Here is a 22,193-nt window from a genome sequence, read left to right as displayed (position 1 = left end):
CCCATTTTCCAGCAGGTGTAAGTGCCTCAGCTGTTTCACTGAGCACACAAAGGCCCAATTTGGTTGCAGAACTAACTGGGAGAAAAGTTCAGCACCCCATTCCTGAGCACCCAGAGCTGTACAGTATCGCACTGGGGAAGTCTATAGCTGTGAGGCTGTCCTTGCTCTGTAACACAAACTAACATTGTTTTAAGCCTTAGAACCTCTAATTGGAGCAACACTGCTCCTCTGTGCTGTGCTGTGCTGGGAGAGGAGTCATTTGGTACATGCCAGCAGGGCCAGCACTGCCCAGCAGATCTGGGGTGGAGGCTGCAGTGGGGCTCTTGTTTCGCTGACACTACTGGCCAAGCCTGGCTTCCAGTGAAACCCTCAACACCATCAGCTGCCAATTTCAAAATGCTGAATTTATACATTAAAACAAGAACAAAGGGCAAACCCCTGAGCAAACAAGACCTGAAGGAAGAGAGCTGTCTTTAAGCTGGGGATACATCTTTCAAACATTTACATCCTTGACATATCCAATATTCAAATAGCTGGCTGAGCAAGTTTAAACTTAGTTTGAAAAGAGACTCCATCAGCAGTTTGTTTGCTTGCTTGCTTGGGTTTTTTTTAACTCGCTTTCGACCACTTCTCCCGTCATACCTGCGACAATACACGCAGCAGCAAAGGCACTGAAGATGCCTCCGTACCTTGTCTACCCACCTGTCGGCCTGTTTTGCTTCTTCCACATATTCAACAAACAGCTGTCACCCCTGAGCTTTTATTGTCTGGTTATTTATTCAGCTGCCGTCACTCAATAGCAGTGGGAGGCCAATGAGTGATATTAGAATATCCACAACCTCAGAGAAGCCATTTTGATAGACAGGAGCTTGTTCACACATCTGGCCTACGCAGCCTTTGACTAAGGCAGAGAAAAGTTTGCCACCAGAAAAAATAAGGCTTTTTTATTTTTTTCTCCCAGAAATCCTCTAACTCCTCAATCCTATGCTGTTTTTTCTATACCATTCCTGCAGCGAAATGGGACACTTGTCCCATTGCTCCCATTTTCTCACACTGGAGTAAAGTTCCCACAAGGAACAGAAGTATTACTATGCTGCACTTCCTGTGAGACATATCTAAAACACTTTGGAGAGAGTAAGTCAGCTTACTTTGAATACCATTGTCTTTGCTGGAGATTGACTACGTAGGAGTCCATTCCACTGCAAATGTGACTACATTCATTTCAGTGAGGGGTTAAGAATTTTTTTCCCTATTTCCTGCTTCAGATCCAGGCACTGTTTCAAGATCTGTAATGTTTTGGTCTGGAACACCTATCCATACATTATGAGCAAAACCAAAAAATACTTTCAGTACAAGACAAAGGGGCATAGGGACATTCTGGCTGGAGGGTAAGTCTGACTGCAGATAATTTCTCAAATTCTCAGGTACCACCTAGCTGCTTTGAGCACCTCTGGAAATGCGCAGAGGTTCCAAGATGGTAGCCCAGCTCTTTATGATTGACGTGAACTACATGACACTGAAACAGCTAAATAGGGAACAGAATAGATGGGTTCTTAGCCCAGCAGACCATGCTTCTGTCCACCCTCTCCTAGACACAAGACCTGTGGCCCATGACTTTCCCCTATAGGCTCAGGACAAGAACATCACATCAAACCCCATGGCCCACATCGCCCCAACCAATTAAAATGTAAATGGAGAGGTAAGATGGGTAAAGTGAATTCTCATTCCCACCCCATTCTTGGCTCAAAGCCCAGTTTTTAGCATTGGCTGCAGGCACTCACGTCCATCAGCTGTCCGGGCTTCCATGTGCACAAGGTCAGTTTCTCTATCCAAACCAGTCACTGACCTGGGAGAAGAAAGAGAGAGAGAGAGAGAGAGAGGACAGTCAATTATCTGAAAGTCAGACAAAGATGGTAAAAGAAAGCAAAACCGGTTTAAGCCTACCTTGGGACACCTGGTATGTAGGTGTCCACCTTTTAAGGACTCATCTCCTTTGTATTTCCACACAGACCACGCTCAGGGGCCCTACACCAACCTTCCCAGGCACAAGAGAGTGATCCTGCCTGTCCCTTGTCTACGAGATCAAGACTACTATGGTGGCAAAGAGAGCTGGTCCCAAGACCCAGTAAAATCAGAGCTCTGTTTTAGTGCTGAAGGAAAAACAAGGGCACAGCAGCCTCATGACTTCAGAAAGCAAATTAAAAGGAGGTTTCATTTGGCTGATTAGAGACATGAAAGACTACGTTTCCTGATTTGTCCCTGGTTTGCTGGGAAATCTTGCTATTCTTTACCTCCTTTTTCCCATCTTCAAAAGAAAAACAGTGTCGCACATACAGTGAATTTTGGATTTTAACGAGGTGAGAAAGCTTTCATTATTCACACCATGACCCCATGCCATCCATGGTCCTTGACAATTATGAAAAGAAGCACAAGGAGTTTCTTTAATCTCACTACCTGGAACTCAAGCACCCCGAGAAAATCTTCCCATGCATTATTTACTCCCTAAAAATATTTTTCAAAGCACATTAAAAAGAAACTTTTTCTCCTGGAAGAGGGAAAGTCAAGGCCAGAACAGAAATGCTATTATTAGTGTCCTGGCTGATAAGAATCACTGAGAGATGAACATTTAGTCTTAGCAATGGCTGGCAGGGGAAAAAAATCCATAGATGTCCACGTGATTTATGGTGCTGCTTCTCTCGAGTTAACCAAAGGGTTAGATTAAAAAGGGACAATGACAAAAATCAGTTTCTAATTTGGTGGGAGTTGAATTTGATACAGTAGATTGTAAATAATAGCTTCCCTCTGAGCTAGCCAGCATTCAGAACTCCCTAATGTTCTGAAAACATTTTTTTATTGCATTCTTCTGCCATTCTCATCCTTGGGGCATCAACAGCAGAAACATTAAAAATAGTAATAATAATAAAAAAAATACAGATGCTCTGATACATTTTTGTGAATACCACAAAAAAACCAGCAACTGAAGCTATGACAAACATATAAATGTGCTGGCGTTCAGCTAAGATCATCCACTGCTGCAAATGTCAAAGCAACTACATTATGACCCACCGTGTCGGTAACTGAACCTGGCATTGCTTATTAACAGGAGCACCACATCGATAGCGAGTCCATTCACAGCACTCTGAATTGTGGCCAAAAGATACCAACACAACAAAACAAAGCAGAGCAGGCAGGGCTTTCATCATTCCACTCACAGTGAGAAACAGTCTGCTCCTTAATCGCTACCATCGGTTTCAGGGTGATCCCACAAGGAAGAAAGTGCTGTCTGTTAGTGGTAAGGGTGCCAGAATGAGCCTGAATTCCTGTGATCACACAATTATCAGGATCAAATCTTCTATGGACACAGTTAAAAGTGACAGTAGGAAACACAGAAATTCCTTCAAATATCAGTGAAAAACATTATGATGTGCTGCAGTATTAGTCCCCAATGTATATAGAAAGCATTTCTAGTCCGCAGCAGAAGTTTTCTGCATTTTTCAAATGAGCAGCACTAACTGCTGTAATTTCAGTCATTCAGTAACCATCACCCTTGTCTATGACATGCCAGTAGAGTCTGACATACATGCTTGCCATCATATCCATTCATCACAACTTAATGAAACAGAGGGGTAATTCCAGCATTTTGAGGTAATGGTTGGGAACACTTTAGGGACTTGCCTTGCAGCCCTTACCAAAAGGTTTCCTACTTAAATTCAGCCTTAAATGCACTCTCCTGGCATCCATCTTTATGGAAGCCAGACACCAGACTCCTACTCAGAGCCATTTGCTGCATCCTGGCACCACAATGTCAGATGGCTTACCTGGGCCCCTGACATCCTCTGGGTCCCTCCCCTCCAGATGGAAGGGCACTGGATCTCCCCCTGCAGCAATGGGGCAAAACTGTTCCTGGCCCAGGTAACAAGAGACATCAGTCTGCCACAGTAGTATCAACTTTAAAAGGGACTGTGATTAGAAGAAGCTAAGTATTTCCCAACAAAACCATAATACTCATTACCACTGTGCATTTGCATACACAAGTTCTGTGGGTCTCCTCATAGTGCCTTTCGAGCGTGCACCAGGGAATGAGAGGGATCTCCTGGAACATGTCATTCTAGCTCGAAGTTCCTTTCCAGTGCCATCTACTCGTTCCCTTAACTAGTTTTGACAAGCCTAATGGTTCTTTTCAGAATAACAATGATGACAAAAAAGTACTAGCACACAGCACATCCCTAGCACTCCTCTGTTCACCAAATAGTGCACTGCAAGCTGAAAAGCTCACAAAATGTCCTGCAACCCAAAAGCAAGACAGGCTGCTCTATCTGCAGACAGGCAACAAACCTGAAAAGTGATGCATTGGTCATCCTTCCTTTGTTCAAACCAAGCTGCTCTCTTATACCAATGATTGATTGCAAAACAGATCCCCAATCAATGCTGCTTCTTCATGCCTCACCTCACATCTGTTCCCACTGGCAAGGAACAGAGCTTTGCTTTGCATTGCTCTGACTCTTGAATTCAGGTATTTTTTTGTAAATGGTCTCCCATCATTTGTCTGGAGGAGATTTACACAAAGAATGCAAGAAAGTCAGCAGTGGAAAGAGCAAGATGTAAATGCAGATCCTGAAGCACAACTGCAAATATACATACACATACTCTGAAGCTATTCCTTTATCCTGTTGTAATTCTCTAGCCTTGAGAACTCACTACAACAGCCTCTCAGGTCTGGCAACACAGGAGCAGCAACAAAACCAGAAGAGACATTTTCACAGCCCTGTATTTTCTTACACGTTATCTGTCTGAAGAACATTTGGAGAATGCACTGCTCAATATTATTTAAGCAACTAAAGCACGTTGAGGAGAGACGTCAGCACACCCTGACTAGTGCAACCAACTGCAGCCCACAGAGTGGGGTGGCTGGGAAAGGCTCTCATGGTGCTCTAGCTAACAACCCTGTCCAGAGGCTGACAAAGACAAGAGTATTTAACACTCGGGAGCCTGAGGTCCTGACCCATGGTCACACAGCTCTGTGCATATCAACTCCAGACAGCAAAATTTAAACCAAGGTTCACAAAATGCACCCGTGTGTGCTGCTCTCTTGGATGGCTGTAGGGAGTAAAAAAAGGCACTCTCACTGTGAGGAACTGAGCTAAATCAACATCTCCACCATCCCTATTCATTAATCACCCCTCGCATGAGAAAATGCTGAGAGGATGCAGGCAGTAGTGACAGGAAAGGTCAGTTTTTCCTGCTGAAACGTTCCTCAGCTGCTGCAAAAGCAGTTTTCAAAATGTGGAGCCCGCAGCCAGAATTGCAGCAGCCACAGGGTAATTTTCCAATTAAGAATTCAAATTCCCTCTGAATTCTATTAAAAGGAAGAATTGTTACCTCTTCTGTTGCAGCTTTTCCTTTCTGTTTTCATGGTAGCTCTTGATTTTCCCAAGATCTTTCCTCCCTTCTTTTCAGAAGAGAACAGTGTGCTCTTGAAAGCTGAAGGATGGACATGATCCTGGCAAGATCCTTATCTCTATCCTGAGGGAAGAGCATTGTGCATGGGTGCACATTTACTAGGCCACTCTGCTAATATCTCATCTCTGACTGGGAGAGAGAGCAAGCAAAAAGGGCAAGGAAAACACAATATTCTGCACTTTAACTATTCCTGAAATGTTTCCCTATAAGGTGCTGTATACTTCAAAATAAAAAATGCCAACATATGCAAAGAAAGGAAAAAAGAAAAACAGAGACTCTTCAGATTACCTGCCTACTGCACCCCTGCCCACTTTCCCTACCAACTCTAATGCCTTTACATGGAATCAAAAATTTTGCATTTTTTTCTACCCATTTTGCAGACACCTGGCATGTAAAGGTGAAAAGGAGCATTTAGATAGCTCCTCTAGCATCTTAAATGAAAACAGCTGAACAATTGCAACTGCTTTTGTTGACCCTTGCTCCCTAAACCATTAATTGAGAGTAGGAGACCCTCTATTCCTCTATATCCTGGACCCAAGAGTCTGGGAGGTTTGAGTGAGTATCAGTGAATGTAAGCAAGATTTGTCTTTGGGATTTACAAGAAGGTAAAAGCAAGAATCCCCATTACAGGAGTCAGCCTTTCAAACTTGATCTGGAACCTGCTGGACTGAACTTTATGCTAGGGGTGTGTCTAGTTTCTGGCCAGTCAAAGTCTCATTCACCAGCTTTGAAAACAAAATCAAAACTTTTACAACAAATTGAGACTCCCAAGATGCTGACTTGAAAATAAAATTTTGCAGGCTAAGATGTCAGACTGAAGAAAATTGCAAGTGTCCATGTAAAAAGACAGAGGGAAACAGATGGATACCACCTAGCAGGATGTTGTCCAATAAATAAGGGCTAGAAACTGCAAGGAACAAGGCACACTTATTGCGCAATAATATGTAAAGGGGGAAAAACTCATCCTCTTGCTGCAGGCAACTGCAGTTAAATTAGTGGATGTTGCCAAGTAGTCTGCTGTAATTTTAATGCTATCCTGCTCCAGAAGTGAATAGACACTTAATGTGTGGTACCAGGCAAGCAGTGCAGGTTTCTAACTCATCCAAGCAACACGAGGGCCATGCCCATGTCGATATATGGAAGCAGAAATGAATTCATTCAATTCCCACTCAACTGACCTGGAGTTTTCCACATGGCACCCTTACTCAATGACAAATACTTTTCCAACAGGCTTCTCCTCTATCTGATATTGCATCACATTTGTCTAGGTATCAATAACTGCAGTTGGCTTCAGGCGGTCAAGGCAATTCATGTATTAATTGGTCTAAAATCAGACATTAACTCTGGGCACATAACAGCCCACACACAACCCCAGGCCAACCACCCACCATAAACTACCACAGTTAAGAGCCATACAAATGCTGAACTGTCGGGGCAAAGAAGGTGTTTATTAAACACATAAATACAGTATCATTCTCTGTGGCTGAGCCGGGGGAGGCGCTGCTGGATGTGTTAGGATGTGATGAGGTCTCCGAAGAGTTATGGGCAAAACCTCCTTGCACAGCGTATTTCAAATGAAGCTTGGGAAAAAAGCTGGGCAGGAAGATACTGTAAGGAACTGTCTTAGCTAGGTCCCTGGAGCTTTCTACATCTTTTCCAGTGCTAATTTCTGTGATGCTATAGTTCTGGACATCGGCAGAAGTAATTGTTGTGAGACTTAGCTTGCAAGATAAGGGAAAAAATTGGCAAGTGTTTATTCCCAGCTAATTTCTTTTCCGCAAAGCCAACCATTTTTTTTTAAATGATCCCAATGAATTTTAAGGAGGTTTTCTGCATGGTACCTCAAAGAAAACAAAACTTAAGGTGTTCATGGCATCTGTATGTGTTTCCATATGTGCATACATGCATCTGCCTCCCTGCACTTCATCCCCTCTAATAGCAAATGTCTAAGCTGAAAACTGAGTGTATCACAGGCCCCTAAACCACAAACTTGCTACACACAGTTCTTTCATGCATAAACCAGAGCAAGAAGAGGAAAGAGGTCCAAATCAATCCTCTCCTTGAGGAGAGAACTGACATTTAGGCTCAACCACCACCAGAGAATCCATTCAGGGCAGCAGGCTCTGCTGCACAGAGAAATATTTCTTTCTCTTCTCAGTACTTAAAAGAAGGTGAGTCTTTACATCACAGAAATTAACAGGGAATGTCTTTAAAGTATATTTAGCAAAAGAAAAACTGCTGTCGCTTAATATGTTTTCTTTCCCCTTTATCCTAACACCAAAACCCATGCATAAGTAAGTCTGTGTCTAGTTCTCATCCACTTAATAGGTCTTAGTCCTTTAAAGTCCTCCGGCATTTTTTCCCAAACCTGTACCATAAAACCCAACAAATATAACCACATTCTCATGAAATACACTTGAAAAATTTTGTGGGAAGAAGGCCAAAGATCCTTATTCACAGCCTGGTCAAGGTTTGAAAGAGCCAACAACAATGGCGGGACATGTGCTCTGGGTGGCATCCTAATTTCCCAGAGGTGCCCTTGAAATAGCTCCTCATGGGGACTGAGGCTCATGCAGGGAGTGTGCCAGCTATGCCAAGCCAGCCCTGGCTGCTGGTTGCTCCCAGGTGCAGCCCCAGTCCTGGTGCTGAGGAGCTGAATGTGCTGCTCCCGTGCAGCTGCTGCTCCTGACTCATCAGGGTACAGCTGATCCAGGCTACGCAGAGGCAGTCCTGAGGGCTGATCCCTGATCCTAATTGAATAGAACACTTCCTTTTGTTAATTTCTAACAGTACCAGCATCAGGATATGGTGGAAGTAATGAAGCACCAGCTCATCAAGTTAAGGCGTTACTGTCCTGAAGACCCTCAGAGCCTGAGTGCACGACACACCATCATCTCCCTCTCCCATTATGCATCCAACACCAACAGTGCTGCTCTGGGGAGGGCATTTATAGAGAGGAGAAAGAGGATTTTCCTGGGGTTTAGAGGTCTGCAAGTTTTCTAGTGGACAGGTTTTAAGCACATTCCAACACAAGGGTTTGATTCTGTTTCGCCGCCTTCTGGAAGGGACACTTTTCCGCAGGACAATTTCACTTCTGTTATTCTAAATTTCAAGTCCCTTTAGGAAACAAGAATAAAACTGTATTCTTGGATTTTTGCGTCTGCTTAAAATTAGTTTAGTGCCTACTATATTATGAAGCCCAGTTAATTAATGTTTTCTCAGTGCTTGGCTACCCTCCTTTGAAAGTCATATACATGGGGAATTGACATAGATTATTGCTTTGCTTTTTCGTGAAACATGAATCAGCCCTGTTTTGAATCAGTTTAAAAAAGCAAAGTACATGCTCAAAGATGTCTCAGCTCAGCCTGGCAGTCCTGTAACCAAAGATTTCCCTGGAGTTACTCTTCTCCCTCAAAAGAAATATTTGTCACATACCTCTGGGTTTTTTTCCTAGCAGAAGTATCTTAAACATGACCCATTCAAGAAAGGTTTTACACTAAAATAATGCACTATCAGTTCATTGTGTGTTTAATTGCCCTCATCTGTATGAATATTTTCCAATTGTAAATATGACATGCCCAAAATGCTAAGGCTCAGTGATTCAGCTATTAACTGAGGCCTAGGCAGAATAAAGTGCCTCTGAAAAGCTTCAGAGCAAGAGCATCATTTAATAAATGAATGCAGCAGTAGATGGATAAAAATAAAGCTTAAATTGTCCAAAGATGGGATGCCAGTATGAAACTTGGCACAGACAATATGTATAGGATTTGCTGATGAGCCCCACATGCCTATGAGCATTGTACATTGTATTAATTAAGGAGGAATGAGTCTCTGCATTCCCAGTTACAGGATATTGTGAAGAATCACCCTGGGATAACATCTAACATTCTGGAAATGAATTTGTGGTTCATTTCATGCATTTTGGGGAAAAACAATATGAAAAAAATAGATTTGTGTCACAAACCTTTTGTGACAGTTGTTTTTCTGCATTTCAGACACTAATCTGAAGAGAACAAATAGCTTATTTCATGCTTTGACTTTTAGCTATCAGCCAGAAAATGGAGAGGGAAAGAAAGGAATGAAGAAGAAAGGTAAGGAGGAGAAATACAAAGTAGAATAAACTACTTTATTCTGGACCAGCAAGCATAAATGCATAAACATGTCTCCTTATCCCCAAAAAAATCCCACTCAGCTGCTGAGAGTGAGATGCTCATTTGTCCCAACACCACAGGAGGAAAAGACAAAGAAGCAGGAAACAAAAGGGATTCTGGCAGCAGACAGGTATCCAAAGATAGGCTGTGTCTGTGGAAACAGCAAGTCTGTGTGGCTATGATTTGTAAAAGCAACAATGACATGAGGTCAGAAGATCATCAAGCGTCTCATGACAAGACAGGTTTGCATTCAAGAGAGAAGCATCCTCATGGGCAGAATGGAGAGATGAATAAAACAGACAGTCACATGCAGCTCTCTATCAGTCAAAGAGCAACACTGCAGCAGGAGAGACCAGAGAAACCACAGATCTTTTGTGGGTCCTTTGCTCTAAGGTAGGCAGGTGAACAAACAACAAGGAGACAAGGCTGCCCAGGGGGCTGAGCCCTAGACACACTCCCAGCTCTTCACAACAGCAGCAACCCCAAAGCATCCTCATCCCCAAAGCATCACCCTGATGAAGTGAGAATGCTCAGGACAGAATGCTGCAGTGGGAGTCATGTCAAGAGGCAAAGGTGTAAGGTCAAGCTGTAGGTAAATCAAGAGCCGCTTTTTGTTGAGTTCTTAACCTGTTGTTACAGAGGAGCAATAAAAGGAAAAGGAAGTATAAGGCCAAATGAAAAGTAATACTCTGCTGGTTTCTATCCTCAAGACAAATTCTAAAGTGCCAGCACACTGTTCAAATCTAATGATTTGTAGGAAAAAAAAAAAAAATAGAATTCTGGAGAAACTACTGCAGATCTAGAAATGGCTTTAGGGAGTCACTCTTACAGATTGCCTCTGAAATCAATATTGTAATGGAACATGTCTCCTTCACTCAAAGATTTTCAATCAAAACCTGAAAACCAAAAATACTGGGAGCAAAACCTAAGAATATGTCTATACCCTTTGGCCAAAAACCTGACAGAGTTTTTGGCTTGGTTTTCTTTATTTTTTTCAATAAAAAGCAGGATTTTCTCCTATGTGAGAAAACCCAGATCTACTGAAATTAGCTCTGAAGTCTACAGGTATTATTTATTATTTCCTAAGTGCTTGCTGGCAGACACAGGTATATTTCTCTCTCAAACTCAGCTACAGAACTCTTGATATTCCACTAAACATGGAAATGTGTCTACATCCCATTTTTCTTGCCTTCTGCCCAATGGAAAACAACCATCTTGCAAGATAATTACAGAGCTAAGATAACCACTATGTCCTATTCCAATTAACTCACTACAAATATGCAAGTGAAACAGCATCACTCACTGGCTTTTCATCCTTGTTCTCTATATGATCAGCACGACACAAGTCACTGAATCAACATTATTTAAAAGAACATGTAGTGCAGCTAATAAGATGCTCCTTCCTGCTCTTACATTCTGATATAGCTTCATGCTCACTGTGCTTAACAATAGCAAAATTAAACTCATCTCATTCTACAGAGGAGACCCAGGGGAACGCCATGGAATGAAAGGATGGGAGTTTCATTTTCTTCTCTTGCCGAGAATGAATTCTGCCTCATATAACTGCTGATGAATTGACGTTTTAAGAGAGTTTGTTAATTTACAATAAGCAGAAGGCATAAAAACGGACCTCCTTATCTTTAATGGATGTTATTGAGCAACACAAATGGTTCACATTTAAATTAATGCAGAAACATCTTGTCTGTTTCGCCATGATAAGACTGTTCTTTCTGCACAGCATGGGCTCAACTTCTGTTAAATAAAACAACTGGTTTTGTTCGGCTTAATGCCAGGCAAATTTCTAAAAGTTCAGCAGCTGAAGTCAGTTCAGGGAAACGAACTAGAATTTACCTGGGTCCTCCCTGATTCTTGTTGAGAAAAATATCTCTGAAAAATTTTGATGTATCTAGTTTCAAGTAAAAATGGTCCCTGATAGTGCTGATGTACTTGCTGAGGATAAATCCTCTATTAGATTGCAACTTCCTCCAATGCAAGGATGCTTCCAGCCCTAGTTGCTGTAAAGAAACAGGAGCTGTAAGGTGCATTTCTCAAAATCAAGTGGGACATCGGGGAAGAGGTCTGGGGCAAAGGGAGGATGGAGCCAGAAAAGATGCTCACTCCTGATGCTTGTAGGTGTTTTGCCACTGAATGAAATAGGCAGAAAATTATGTCCATAATCAGTATCTGAAAAGGTCATTCCTTAACTTCTCAAAACAACAGTGATTTTAAAAGAATTTCCAGATGTTTATTCTTCAGTCAGATGAAAATCAGAGGGATTCTCCCCCACACTGAGAATTCACCCATTTTCCCAGAAACAGAGAGATTAGTATGATATGATACAGAATATTAGTATGATATAGAACAAAGGCCAAAACCTAACCCAAATTCCCCACCAAAACAATAAAAATTAAAAAGTGGGAGACTATTCCTTGCTAGCCAGAATGCAGAAAATATGATGCTACATTTAGCCTGGCTGCCTGGCTTTTGATCAGCTTTGCCAAGCTAGGGCAGTATGGGAGATCCCCACACACCTCAGAGAGATGCATTATTCAATACATTAATTAGAGGGCTGGCTTCCAGCAGTTCTTCCTACAAAGTATGACAAAGAATTACTCTGAGACTGTTCCTGACAGGCTGGAATTAATTTGTGTCTGAGTTCACATGCATCAGGAGAGCCAGGATGAAGTCAGGCCAGGGAGACTGCACGAGTTGTCAGTACAGCATTTCAGCTTCCAACACTGGCCTTTGAAACACAGTGATGGGGTTTGGACTTACTTGTTTTGATGGGTTTTGTTCTTATTTGTTACCTTCTTGCATGAGAAGAACACAGATCCTCCCACCACGTGCTCCTCAGACAGACACAGCACTGGGACCCACTCCAGGGATCAATACAAATTGGGAGAAATATTCAACAAACTCTTCCTTAAAGCACTCCTGGTCTTTATTACTAGTAGTTCATTTAGTCTGCTTCAGACACTCAAAGAGAGCATGGAGAAGGTGGGGTTTATAAAATTATCCAAGATTAGCAGTGGGAGAGGTAAGAGAAGAAACTGGCCCCTGAGAGATAAAAAACCTGATAGATGAGAGACCAAAGCAAAACGCTTTTGATGGCTGAAAGCACTGGCACAATGCAATAGGTGACAGATAGTGGTAAGCATTAGATTTAAGCCAAATGAACAGAAATATTTCAGCCTTTTCTTTTTGAGGCCTTAAGGAAAAAAAACAAACTAACTTCCAGCCACAGAACGTTAAAGACATAAATGTTGCAAACATCACAAATTGTACTAAAATCACAAAAAATCACAAATTCTAAAAGCTTGATAGTATTTATGTAAGGACATCCACAGTTACATTAGTGGAGAGGGATAATCCTTCCTTCTGCAAGATATGTTGCATTTCTAAAGCAAGAAGAGGACAACTTATTCCAGAATTGCCCTTCCAGAGGATATACCCTTCATTGAAAGAACTTATTCTTGCTGTGATACCAGCCAGAATTAGAGGTGCATATGTATTGTGACACTTTATCATGTGGCACCTTACATAGGCTTCACTCATTATGCAGTTCATGGGTTTTAAAGGAGAATTTAAATTATTTAAAATTATTTCCCTTCATAATCACACAATCTCACACAATCCTTCTAGACACAATGTTTTCAGTATTTTTTTTTCTCCTTACAAAAGTGCTTTGAGCCAAGGCAGCCTGATTAGCATGACATCCACAGGACTTCATTAAAAAATCAAACACTTATTTTCCTAGAAAAGCAGGCAGTAAGGAGAGTAAAGCATCCACCACCTATGACTTAGAGCTTACATTCATAGTACAAGAGATTAGTTCTAACAAATTTCCTTTGTAAGATAAAGTCATCAGTCAGCATAAACATACACCAAACCCCCAAATATCACTGGTTTTAGTCCCAGGTAAACTAAAAATAGTCTATAATACTTCTCTAGTATTGTTCTATGGGTTTTTTCCACCTTCTACAAAGATGCTTTCCCAGGTCCAACTATTTCTGTCAATCTCTTATAAATTTGTTCAAAAAAGAGCATGTGCTGTGCTCAGAAAGGGGAGCAGTAATCTGAGCATTACACTGACCACAGGCACTAATGGAACTCGTGGGGTCTGTGCAGTCTCTATAAAAAGTCCTGCAGCATTTCCCAGGGACAGAAAGTGAAGGATCTTCTTGTTCTTAGGTTCATTTAGGTCTCCCAGATATATTTTTATACTTCTAGATATCCATAAAATCTATCACAATGTCCCTGAAAGAGCACTTACCAATATGTAGTTCAAAACCAGGATAGGATTATGTTTAGGAAAACATACCACACACTTTATTTCAAAATACACTCTTTCCCTGGGTTTTGCGTTTTGTTTTTTTTTTTTTTGTTTTTTGTTTTTTTTTTTTTGTTTGTTTGGTTTTTTTTGTGGTTTTTTTTTTTTTTTTGTTTGTTTGTTTTTGGGGGTTTTTTTGTGTTTTTTTTTTTTTTTTAACTCTTACATTGCAAAATGAAGTTTTATTCAAATTTTAAGACTACTTAAAAAGACCATCCAAAAGCTGCCATTTTACTGTATTCTTTCCCTTAATTTTTGAGAGAAACATTTTGATAATGTTGCCATGAATTCTAAAATGCCTTTATTGACTTGAAACTTCTTCAACAAAAATAAACACTATTTCAGCTAGAAAAAGAGTATCTACCTCTATATCCATGTTCCATTTATATCTCTGTCACTGAGTTACTGTGTAATCACAAGTTAGTCACCCACAACCTAACATTTGGAAACATTAAATACCTATAGTGCCGATGGCATTAATTGTAGGCACACAAAATGAAATAGAATACCTAGCCTCACAGTTTCACTTTGCCCCTTTTTAAGTGAAAAGGAAAAAAAGATCAGGTTTATTATCACCACGGTGTTGTGGTTTTTAATTAACTAAAGTGACATTGCAAGGAAATCTTCCAATATAGGGGAAGAATTTACGAGAAAGTTTCATCTCTCCTGAACTCTTATTACAGAGCTTGAGGCTAGAGTTTGAAAATGTTGTCCTCAGCTTAGTACAGTTCTTGGTTGTGGTGGCTTGAGTAACACATTCCAGATTTATGTCAGCTTTACTTTCCAGAAGAAAAACCTTCCCCTGATGTTCCTGCCCACGGGGCATGGGAAGCAAGTCCCTTACCAGAGCCAAATGAGTCATTAGCCCAAGGGAGGCTCCAGCAGTAGGCACTGGGTACATGCCTGGGTGATGCTCGTAGGTGTCATCCATGGATGCCAAACTGGAGTCATTCCTTTTATCCATAGCTCCATGTATGGTATGGTTTTAGTTCTGAAAAACTCCAATGTAGGATTATTTAAGAGTCAATTTGACATTTACAAGGCTATGTTTTCTTAACACTAAACTTGGCTGTAAAAAATCAGGCGATGTTTCCCCAGCACTGTGCAATGACACCATCTGGTAGTTAATGATTAGTGGGATTTACAGGAGAGGCAGGCACATATTTGACTAACCATCTCTCTGCTGGCAAACTAGGCAAGTAAAGGTAATGTCAGCTGTATCCAAAGGTCACTACGGGAACTGCTGCTGAAACAGTCTTCCTGGACCAAAACTGGCACTGGAATTAGGAAACATCACTGCTGTCACAACGATGAAGAAATAAAAACAGACACAAACATCTGTGTGAAGGGAGATACAAACCCTAATAACCTCTAAAAACACTGAGGTAAACTCCTTAACCTCTGCCACATTACTCTCAGATATCCAAACTAGCTTCCACTACAGTCATCCTGAAATTCAGGCTGCAAACCAAAGTAAGTACACTGGCTGATACATTTTATCACCTTCACTTATCCAAAATCACAAAAAAGACTGAAAACCTTGCCCTCAGAAGACAAAATTAGTCGTCTCATTCCTCAAACAACTGTGACAGAAAACATTTAACTCCAAAACATAAGTTAGTGGACACACAGCCTCTTTCTTTCTTTCAGTGGAAGTGTTCTCTTCTCACAATTTTTAACCCTCCAAGATCAAAGTGAGCGTGGGTGGCATTCATAGGTAAAAACAAACAAACAAACAAACAAACAAACAACAAAAACCACAAACAAACAAACCCCACAGAAATCTAGTTGATTATCATGGGAAGAGAAGGGAAAAAATAAAATTCTGGGGAGATTTGTTGAGGGAATCAGTAGTATTTGAATCAGTAGTGTATTTGAGAACTGCTTGATACACCTGATTTTTACTAGTTGCAAATAAAAATGCTGCTCATTGAATCCATGCTAGTTCATGTCCTGTCTTCCTCCTCCCAGCCTCTCCTTTCCTGACTTGTTGGTCTTTTGTCAAACTTTCATCACTAGTGTGTATTGCAGTGGCTTTTACCAATTAGACTTGTGCTGCACACTGACTTCAGGGCTCCAAGTGTCCCCAGAGGCATCAGAAAACATGAGAGAAGTGAAATGTCTAGCTGTAACTGCCAAAAAAAAAAAAAAAAAAAGAAGAAGAAGAAAATGGTTCCACATCCACCATTTGATATTTCTCAGTACTGATGGAAGGTAGGAAACAGGAATATATCCTCCAAATAGAAAAGCCTGGGGACCTGGGGAGACCCTAAGAAAGGGCGCTGGTGTCCAGAGGAATTTAGTGCTGTGCTCTGCTCAGGATGGTGATCCTCAGTGTCCTCATGTCTGCTCAGCAAACATAGGCAGCGCCTCCAAAGACAGATGGACAGGGGATACTCACAGCTGACTGGACGGAAAACACAGGTTCCCTTGAGAAACTCTGTTTTAAGGAATTAAGCCATAAGATGATACAAGGATTTCATATGCCACTAAAGCGTCTTTTTATTCTCTTGTACCCTCTAGTGCTCTTAATCTATCGCTGTAGCACATCATATTACTCTATTTGACTGCTTCACCCACCACAGTCAGCAAGGTGCTCTCCAATCCCAGTCTCACCCAGCGGGTAACAAGGCAATGTCGGCTGGAGTCACCCAGGGTGACAGGGAGAAGCTGTGCTCCACCAAAGTGCTTGGTGAATGCTCCAGTAACCAAACTGGCCTGCCCACCTGCTCTGCCCCATTGTGCTGCCGCAGCAAAAGGCAGAGGTAGTAAAAAACCTTAAGGACATTTCAAGTCCTACGAAGTTTTGTCAGAAGAGCAACAGTATTTAGTCAGCAGAACACACCATGTGCTTTACAGGCAGGAAAGCTTCCCCAGCATTCCTACGGTACAAAATACGGGCTTTATTTTTTTTTTTAATATCCTCCACATGGCAGCACAGGTGTCTAAGTTACAGTGATACAAAATGAACAGGGCGCAGGGGGAGCTGCAGAAATGTGTTCTGAAAGAAAAGAACATTGAGTAGGTTTTTAACAAACTTTGCGCCCATGCTAGTTCCAGTTATCTTGAGTGATTTTGGAATTTCTGTATCACATTAGCGTAAACTCCCTATTTCCAGTCTTACAGGATCCTAAGTTATTAAAATCTGAGGCCAAGGCACGTGGGAGCCAAATCTGGATGCCTGTACACACATCAAGAAATGCATTCTGTTCAAGCTCTGCCACTGCCATCAGTGGGTGTAGTTAACAAATGAATCACTACTACCAAAGTAGAGAACTCAAATCCTAGGGGTTTTTTTATAACTATGAGTAGCCCAGGGGTGAATCTCAGCTCATGCACAAACTTTGAGCAGGCTCAGGAACTGATGAGAGATGTCCCATGAACAGTTGGAACCCAGAGAAGCTGCAGATGTCCCTTTCGAGGAAGTGCTCAAGGCCAGGCTGGATACAGCAACCTGGTCTAGTGGAAGGTGCCCTTGACCCTGGCAGGGAAGTTGGATTTAGACGATCTTTAGGGTATTTTCCAACCTATACTATTCTATGATTCTATGAGCTTCACAGAATAGTGGCTTACATCCCTCTGAAACTCACAGATTTACCCACTTTTCTCTCTCTTTCGTAGTGCAAGAAAAAGAAATCAACAAAATTCTGAGGCTAAAATGTTATTTTTTTGCATTTTTTCATGTACAGATCTTACAAGCCAGAGTTTTTAAGCCATCACAGTTTGCAGCTTTAAAAGGAAAGAAAGGAAAAAGTGAAATAAATCAGCTAAGGAGAGTTATTACATTGCACAGTTTCAATACCTCTGATTCCTGCACTATGGATTGTTTCAAATCCCTCACACTCTGGGAAAAACCTAATTCACTCTCTTGGGAAGCTTATTCTCCATGGGACTCTGCTGTTTCTGAGTGGAATAAAGATTCCTAAGTCTATGTCTTATGAGTTTTAACTATAGAAGACTTGTACATTTCCTAAGAGAAAAAGGCACCTGAAACAGAGACATTGCCTAATGAACTGCAAAAAAACAGTGTTCAAACTGTGCAGCCAAAAGACAATGAAAAATGAGGCAGACTGGAAAACGACACACATTTGGGTGTCAAATGGACAAACAGGCAATTTCCATTAACCATTATTATATGAAAGCAGAAAATAAGGCACAACATCACAACCTGTCTTTCAAAAAGAGGTTCTGCTTTGCTCCCAAGTCATCTTAGCCCTCACACTTTATCCCCTAAGAAAGCCGCTCCACTGAGCTCACTTGTATTATTTGAAGGATAGGGTAAAATTATTCCAAGGACCAGCTACTCTGTTCTACAGAAGGATATACCTGGAGAGGATCTACACTCGCCTTCGTCACAGGCACCCAGCATGAATACTGAGATCAAAGGATTTTTGATAGTTAGGTCAATCATCCACCTGCCACCAGGAGACAATAACAACCTCCTTTCCTACATCATGGAATTGGGGAACAGTTACATGGACAGAGAAGATTCTAGATCTTTGATATATTTTGCAGTTCTGTGTGACTTAGGAGCCTTAAAACTTCCTTTCCTCAGTGTTCAAAACCTTCTCACACTGTTCAAATTCCTCAGGCACACTAAGAGAAATCTCTAGACCTGGTGCCAAAAAGCCACATTTTAAATGCTGGAGTCTAAATATGTTTAGAGAGACTTGCAAAAGGGTGTAGATTATTTAAAATGAGGACTCTACCTCCACTGCAAGGTGTGGAAATACTGAAAATATAATATATAGATATTTTGTGCCTGGACTCCAGGGGCTTTCAATGAGGTGCAAACATTTCTACGTGAATTTGACTCTAAAATATATAGATACAAATATATATCACGCTTTGTAATTGGGAGTCAACTTTAAAGTTTTCCAAGTTCTTTTTATTTTTAACCATCCAAAATGTGACCCTCTGGTTTCTTAATATTACAATCCTTTTTGGTCTTATGGACTTCTTTTAGCCATGCAGATTCTGTAAATCAGCACTTCTACCCATTCACACACACCCCATCATCTGGCATATAGTAAGTACAGCATTAAAAATCTGATCCAAGCCCCAAATCTTAAATTCAATGACAGAAGAAATACACTTTTCTTTTTCTCTCTAGAAGTCAATTCTTGAGCCTTCACATGGTGCAGAGAAGTTTGGAAAAGAGGTATCTGAGATGGCTGAGCCTGGAGATAGGAACTAAATTTGTTTCAGCATCTGATTTTAAGAAACTCTTCCAATTTAAGAGGTTGACACTTGAGAAATGAGAAGGAATTGAGTCACAAAGCAGATTTTTAGCAAACTGCAGATCTTGGGCTTTCACTAGTCACTATAATGAAACTGGCTCCTCAGAGAGTGATTTAAAGCAGAGTGAATCATCCTTCCTCACCAGGATTGCATAAAGAGGCTGGTCAGAGTGGCTGGCTCTGCACAAAGGCTGTGTTCTAGGCTAAAGTATCTCTCTGAAGGGCTGAAAAATAGGAAGTCTAATGGTCACAGGCTTGTCACTGAAGCACTGGGCAGCTCCTCTGTGGTACTCTAAGCAGGTGTATAAAGAAGAAGCAGGAGTTCTGCAATTATCAAAAGACTTTGATTTCGCTGTAAAAGACACCGGGTTTTATCAGACAAGTGATACAAACACGGAGACTATTGCACTGCAAGTTGTGCTATGGACTGAATTTACAGCAATGATGATGAACAAAATGAAGGGTATATTTCACGTTCAGGTAAAGTAACCAATCCCTTCAAGTGAGTTGCCCTTCTCCTCTCCATGACCCACCCAAAGCAAGCCAAGCCAGTGGCCCTAACTCACCAGTAAAACCTGTTTGGTGTGACCCGCTCGTGCATGAGCTGCCATTTTCTTCCAAAGTCCATGGAGCTGTACAGCTGGAAGACAGAGAGAGAGAGAGAGGAAGTATAAATTTTGAGGAAAAAGAAGAAAGACTGTTGCTAGATGAAGTATTAAAATCAGCTCAGATTAAAGAAAATGAATAGATAGTTCACAATAGTTATACACAATTATCGATCACCCTCACTGCCAGGGGAGGCTAACAAGGCAACATCTTCCCTTTACTCTTAAACCAGACTGGGCTCCTGAGAATCAAAAACAGGTTGTGTCTTCCCAAACCTTGTCAAACAACTTTGTGCTTCTGAATTTCATCTGTCAACACATTCACTTTGACTGCCATATAACAAAGTTGACCATCCCCCTGGCTACTTTTTCCAGGTGATGTGTGAGTTCCTAGTATCAAATGGAATGAGAGACAAATCAGATTAGTCAACATGACTCTGATGTGGTTGTGACTCTATACTCAAGGTCATGCCGTGATTTGTTTTTATGGAGGGAATCAGATCTCTTCTGTAAAGTAAGTTGCTCCTAATTTATATTTTCTAATATTCAGAACAAGGTCTAAATTTTTAGATAAGTTAGAAATCAATCTGCTCCTCAGTTAAACTCCAAAGGTAGTGACATGACTCATTCTGGAAGCCAAGTTTTCAATATAATGGTCTGTTTGAGTCTTTCTGGTTAAGAAACGACACGGCTGTAGGGTAACCAAATTTCTGTGCAACTCCACTCTGAGTTTCAGACATATGTTTGCTTCATATATACTCTGCTTAGTACCACAAGCACCATTCTCCATGTAATTATTTCCTTTACCCACAATGCATCCTCTCACAATCAAAACATGTGTAAGCTCCTTTTCTCCAACTGTGAACAAACTCAGTCCTTCAGAGAAAAAAGTATGCTTTGAGAAATAACTACTATGCTTTACCACTAGATCACAGAGAAGTAAATATCAGGCAGCATTTTGATCAGGATTTCAAATAAATTTTATCCGATATAAATTTTGGCCTAACAAAACAAGGGTTGACTGCCAGCGAAGGAGGTAGATAACAGAATTGAAAAACTTAAACATTTGCAATAGCCAAATGTAAGTCCTTAATGGGAAAACCATATCATTTGAGCACATGAGATTCTGCACAGCATTTGATTTGAGTAACTGGATTTGAAAACTGGAGGCAGGTTCATGTTTAGATTGTTAGGGTTCACAACCTAGTGCTGTGTCCTGTGGCACCACTGTGATGGATGGCTGTGTGTGACTGAGAAGATAAACCACACGTGCTCACACCGAATATTAACGTTTCTTGAACGGGCTGTATCTTTGACCACAGAGATGCAGCAGCCACATCAGAGCTGGACCATAGATCAATTTAGAAAGATGATTGGAAAGGGCTGTTTGAGCAGTGTCCAAAGCCTGAGGCAGTCAATTAATTATTGCTATGTTTGTACTCAACTACACAACCAAAACATTGTAAAAGAAAATCAGAAAATGAAATTCAGACTCCATCAAGTATCTAGTGCAACTGATATGTGCAAAGACAAAAGAATCAGACCTTTGCATTTATGCCAACAGGAATGCCAGTTTGGCCAGTAACAGCTCAAGCTGCCAGTAAAACACATACAGAGGAAAGATATGGAAGCAGTCATCCTTCAATCTTCATGTCAAAAAGGACTCTAATTATGTAAATTTCAGCCAACATCACTGAGCTTGTTGTAAGAAATATTAGGAAGGATTTTCTGCCCCATGTTCTTCACAAGGTCAGATAACATCTGCATATTCTAATCTAGCCATCTTTAGTACTGTCTCTAGATAGGGTAACACTGCACTAAAAGTCCACAATAGCCAGATTTCCTCTGCTTTTCAGATGATTGTCTAAAAAAATACAAGATTCCTCTGCCCCAAAAGGAATTCTGTGTCAATACAAAATAAAGCAACAAAGCATCACTTGTCTTTTTTAATTAAAGGAGCCAGGAAAAGAAAATTCCTTGTCCAAATTCAAGATTAGGCTTATGAAGTCAGCATCAATATTAAGATAACAAATTCTGAGAAGACACAGGTTTTTAGAAACAATAACAGAGAATCCACACTCCAAAGTCAAAATTCTACAGAATTCTACGATTCTGCCCTGACTTTAGCACAGCTCTTGCCAGGGATATTCCTTGAGTCACTGAACATGGTTTACATATACAAGGACCTCAGCACTGACTGAGTTGCATCAAATAATTTGGTTATCCTTTGTATGTCCTGACTACAGGTGGAAGTTATCCAGGCTTCAGGCAACTTAATCCCAGTTAAGTCATGCTCACAATCAAGTCCAAGTGGGTTTAGCATCCTGATTGTATTCTGCAATGGATTAACCATTCTCACCATAAGAGGAAAGGATTAGCAACATACAGCCATTTCCTTCGATTCTCT

At 41.0% G+C, this 22,193-nt stretch overlaps 1 protein-coding gene across 4 annotated transcripts in view; it reads right to left on the bottom strand.

The window, feature by feature from the left end:
• The window catches only part of SORCS3 (sortilin related VPS10 domain containing receptor 3), a 275,376-nt gene that overhangs the window by 82,253 nt on the left and 170,930 nt on the right, over nt 1–22,193 (bottom strand). For all 4 annotated transcript variants that reach the window (XM_040071470.2, XM_040071471.2, XM_040071473.2 and 1 more), the window contains 2 exons: nt 19,748–19,821; nt 1,782–1,846 (listed from right to left, as the gene is read on the bottom strand). In XM_040071470.2, coding sequence (XP_039927404.1) covers nt 1,782–1,846; nt 19,748–19,821 — 139 coding nt within the window. The remainder of the gene's footprint in view (nt 1–1,781; nt 1,847–19,747; nt 19,822–22,193) is intronic.

The sequence above is a fragment of the Hirundo rustica genome, chromosome 8 (assembly GCF_015227805.2).
Source record: "Hirundo rustica isolate bHirRus1 chromosome 8, bHirRus1.pri.v3, whole genome shotgun sequence".
Lineage (NCBI taxonomy): Eukaryota > Metazoa > Chordata > Aves > Passeriformes > Hirundinidae > Hirundo > Hirundo rustica.
The sequence above is the reverse complement of the archived record's forward strand: the minus strand, read 5'-3'. Positions and strand labels throughout refer to the sequence as shown.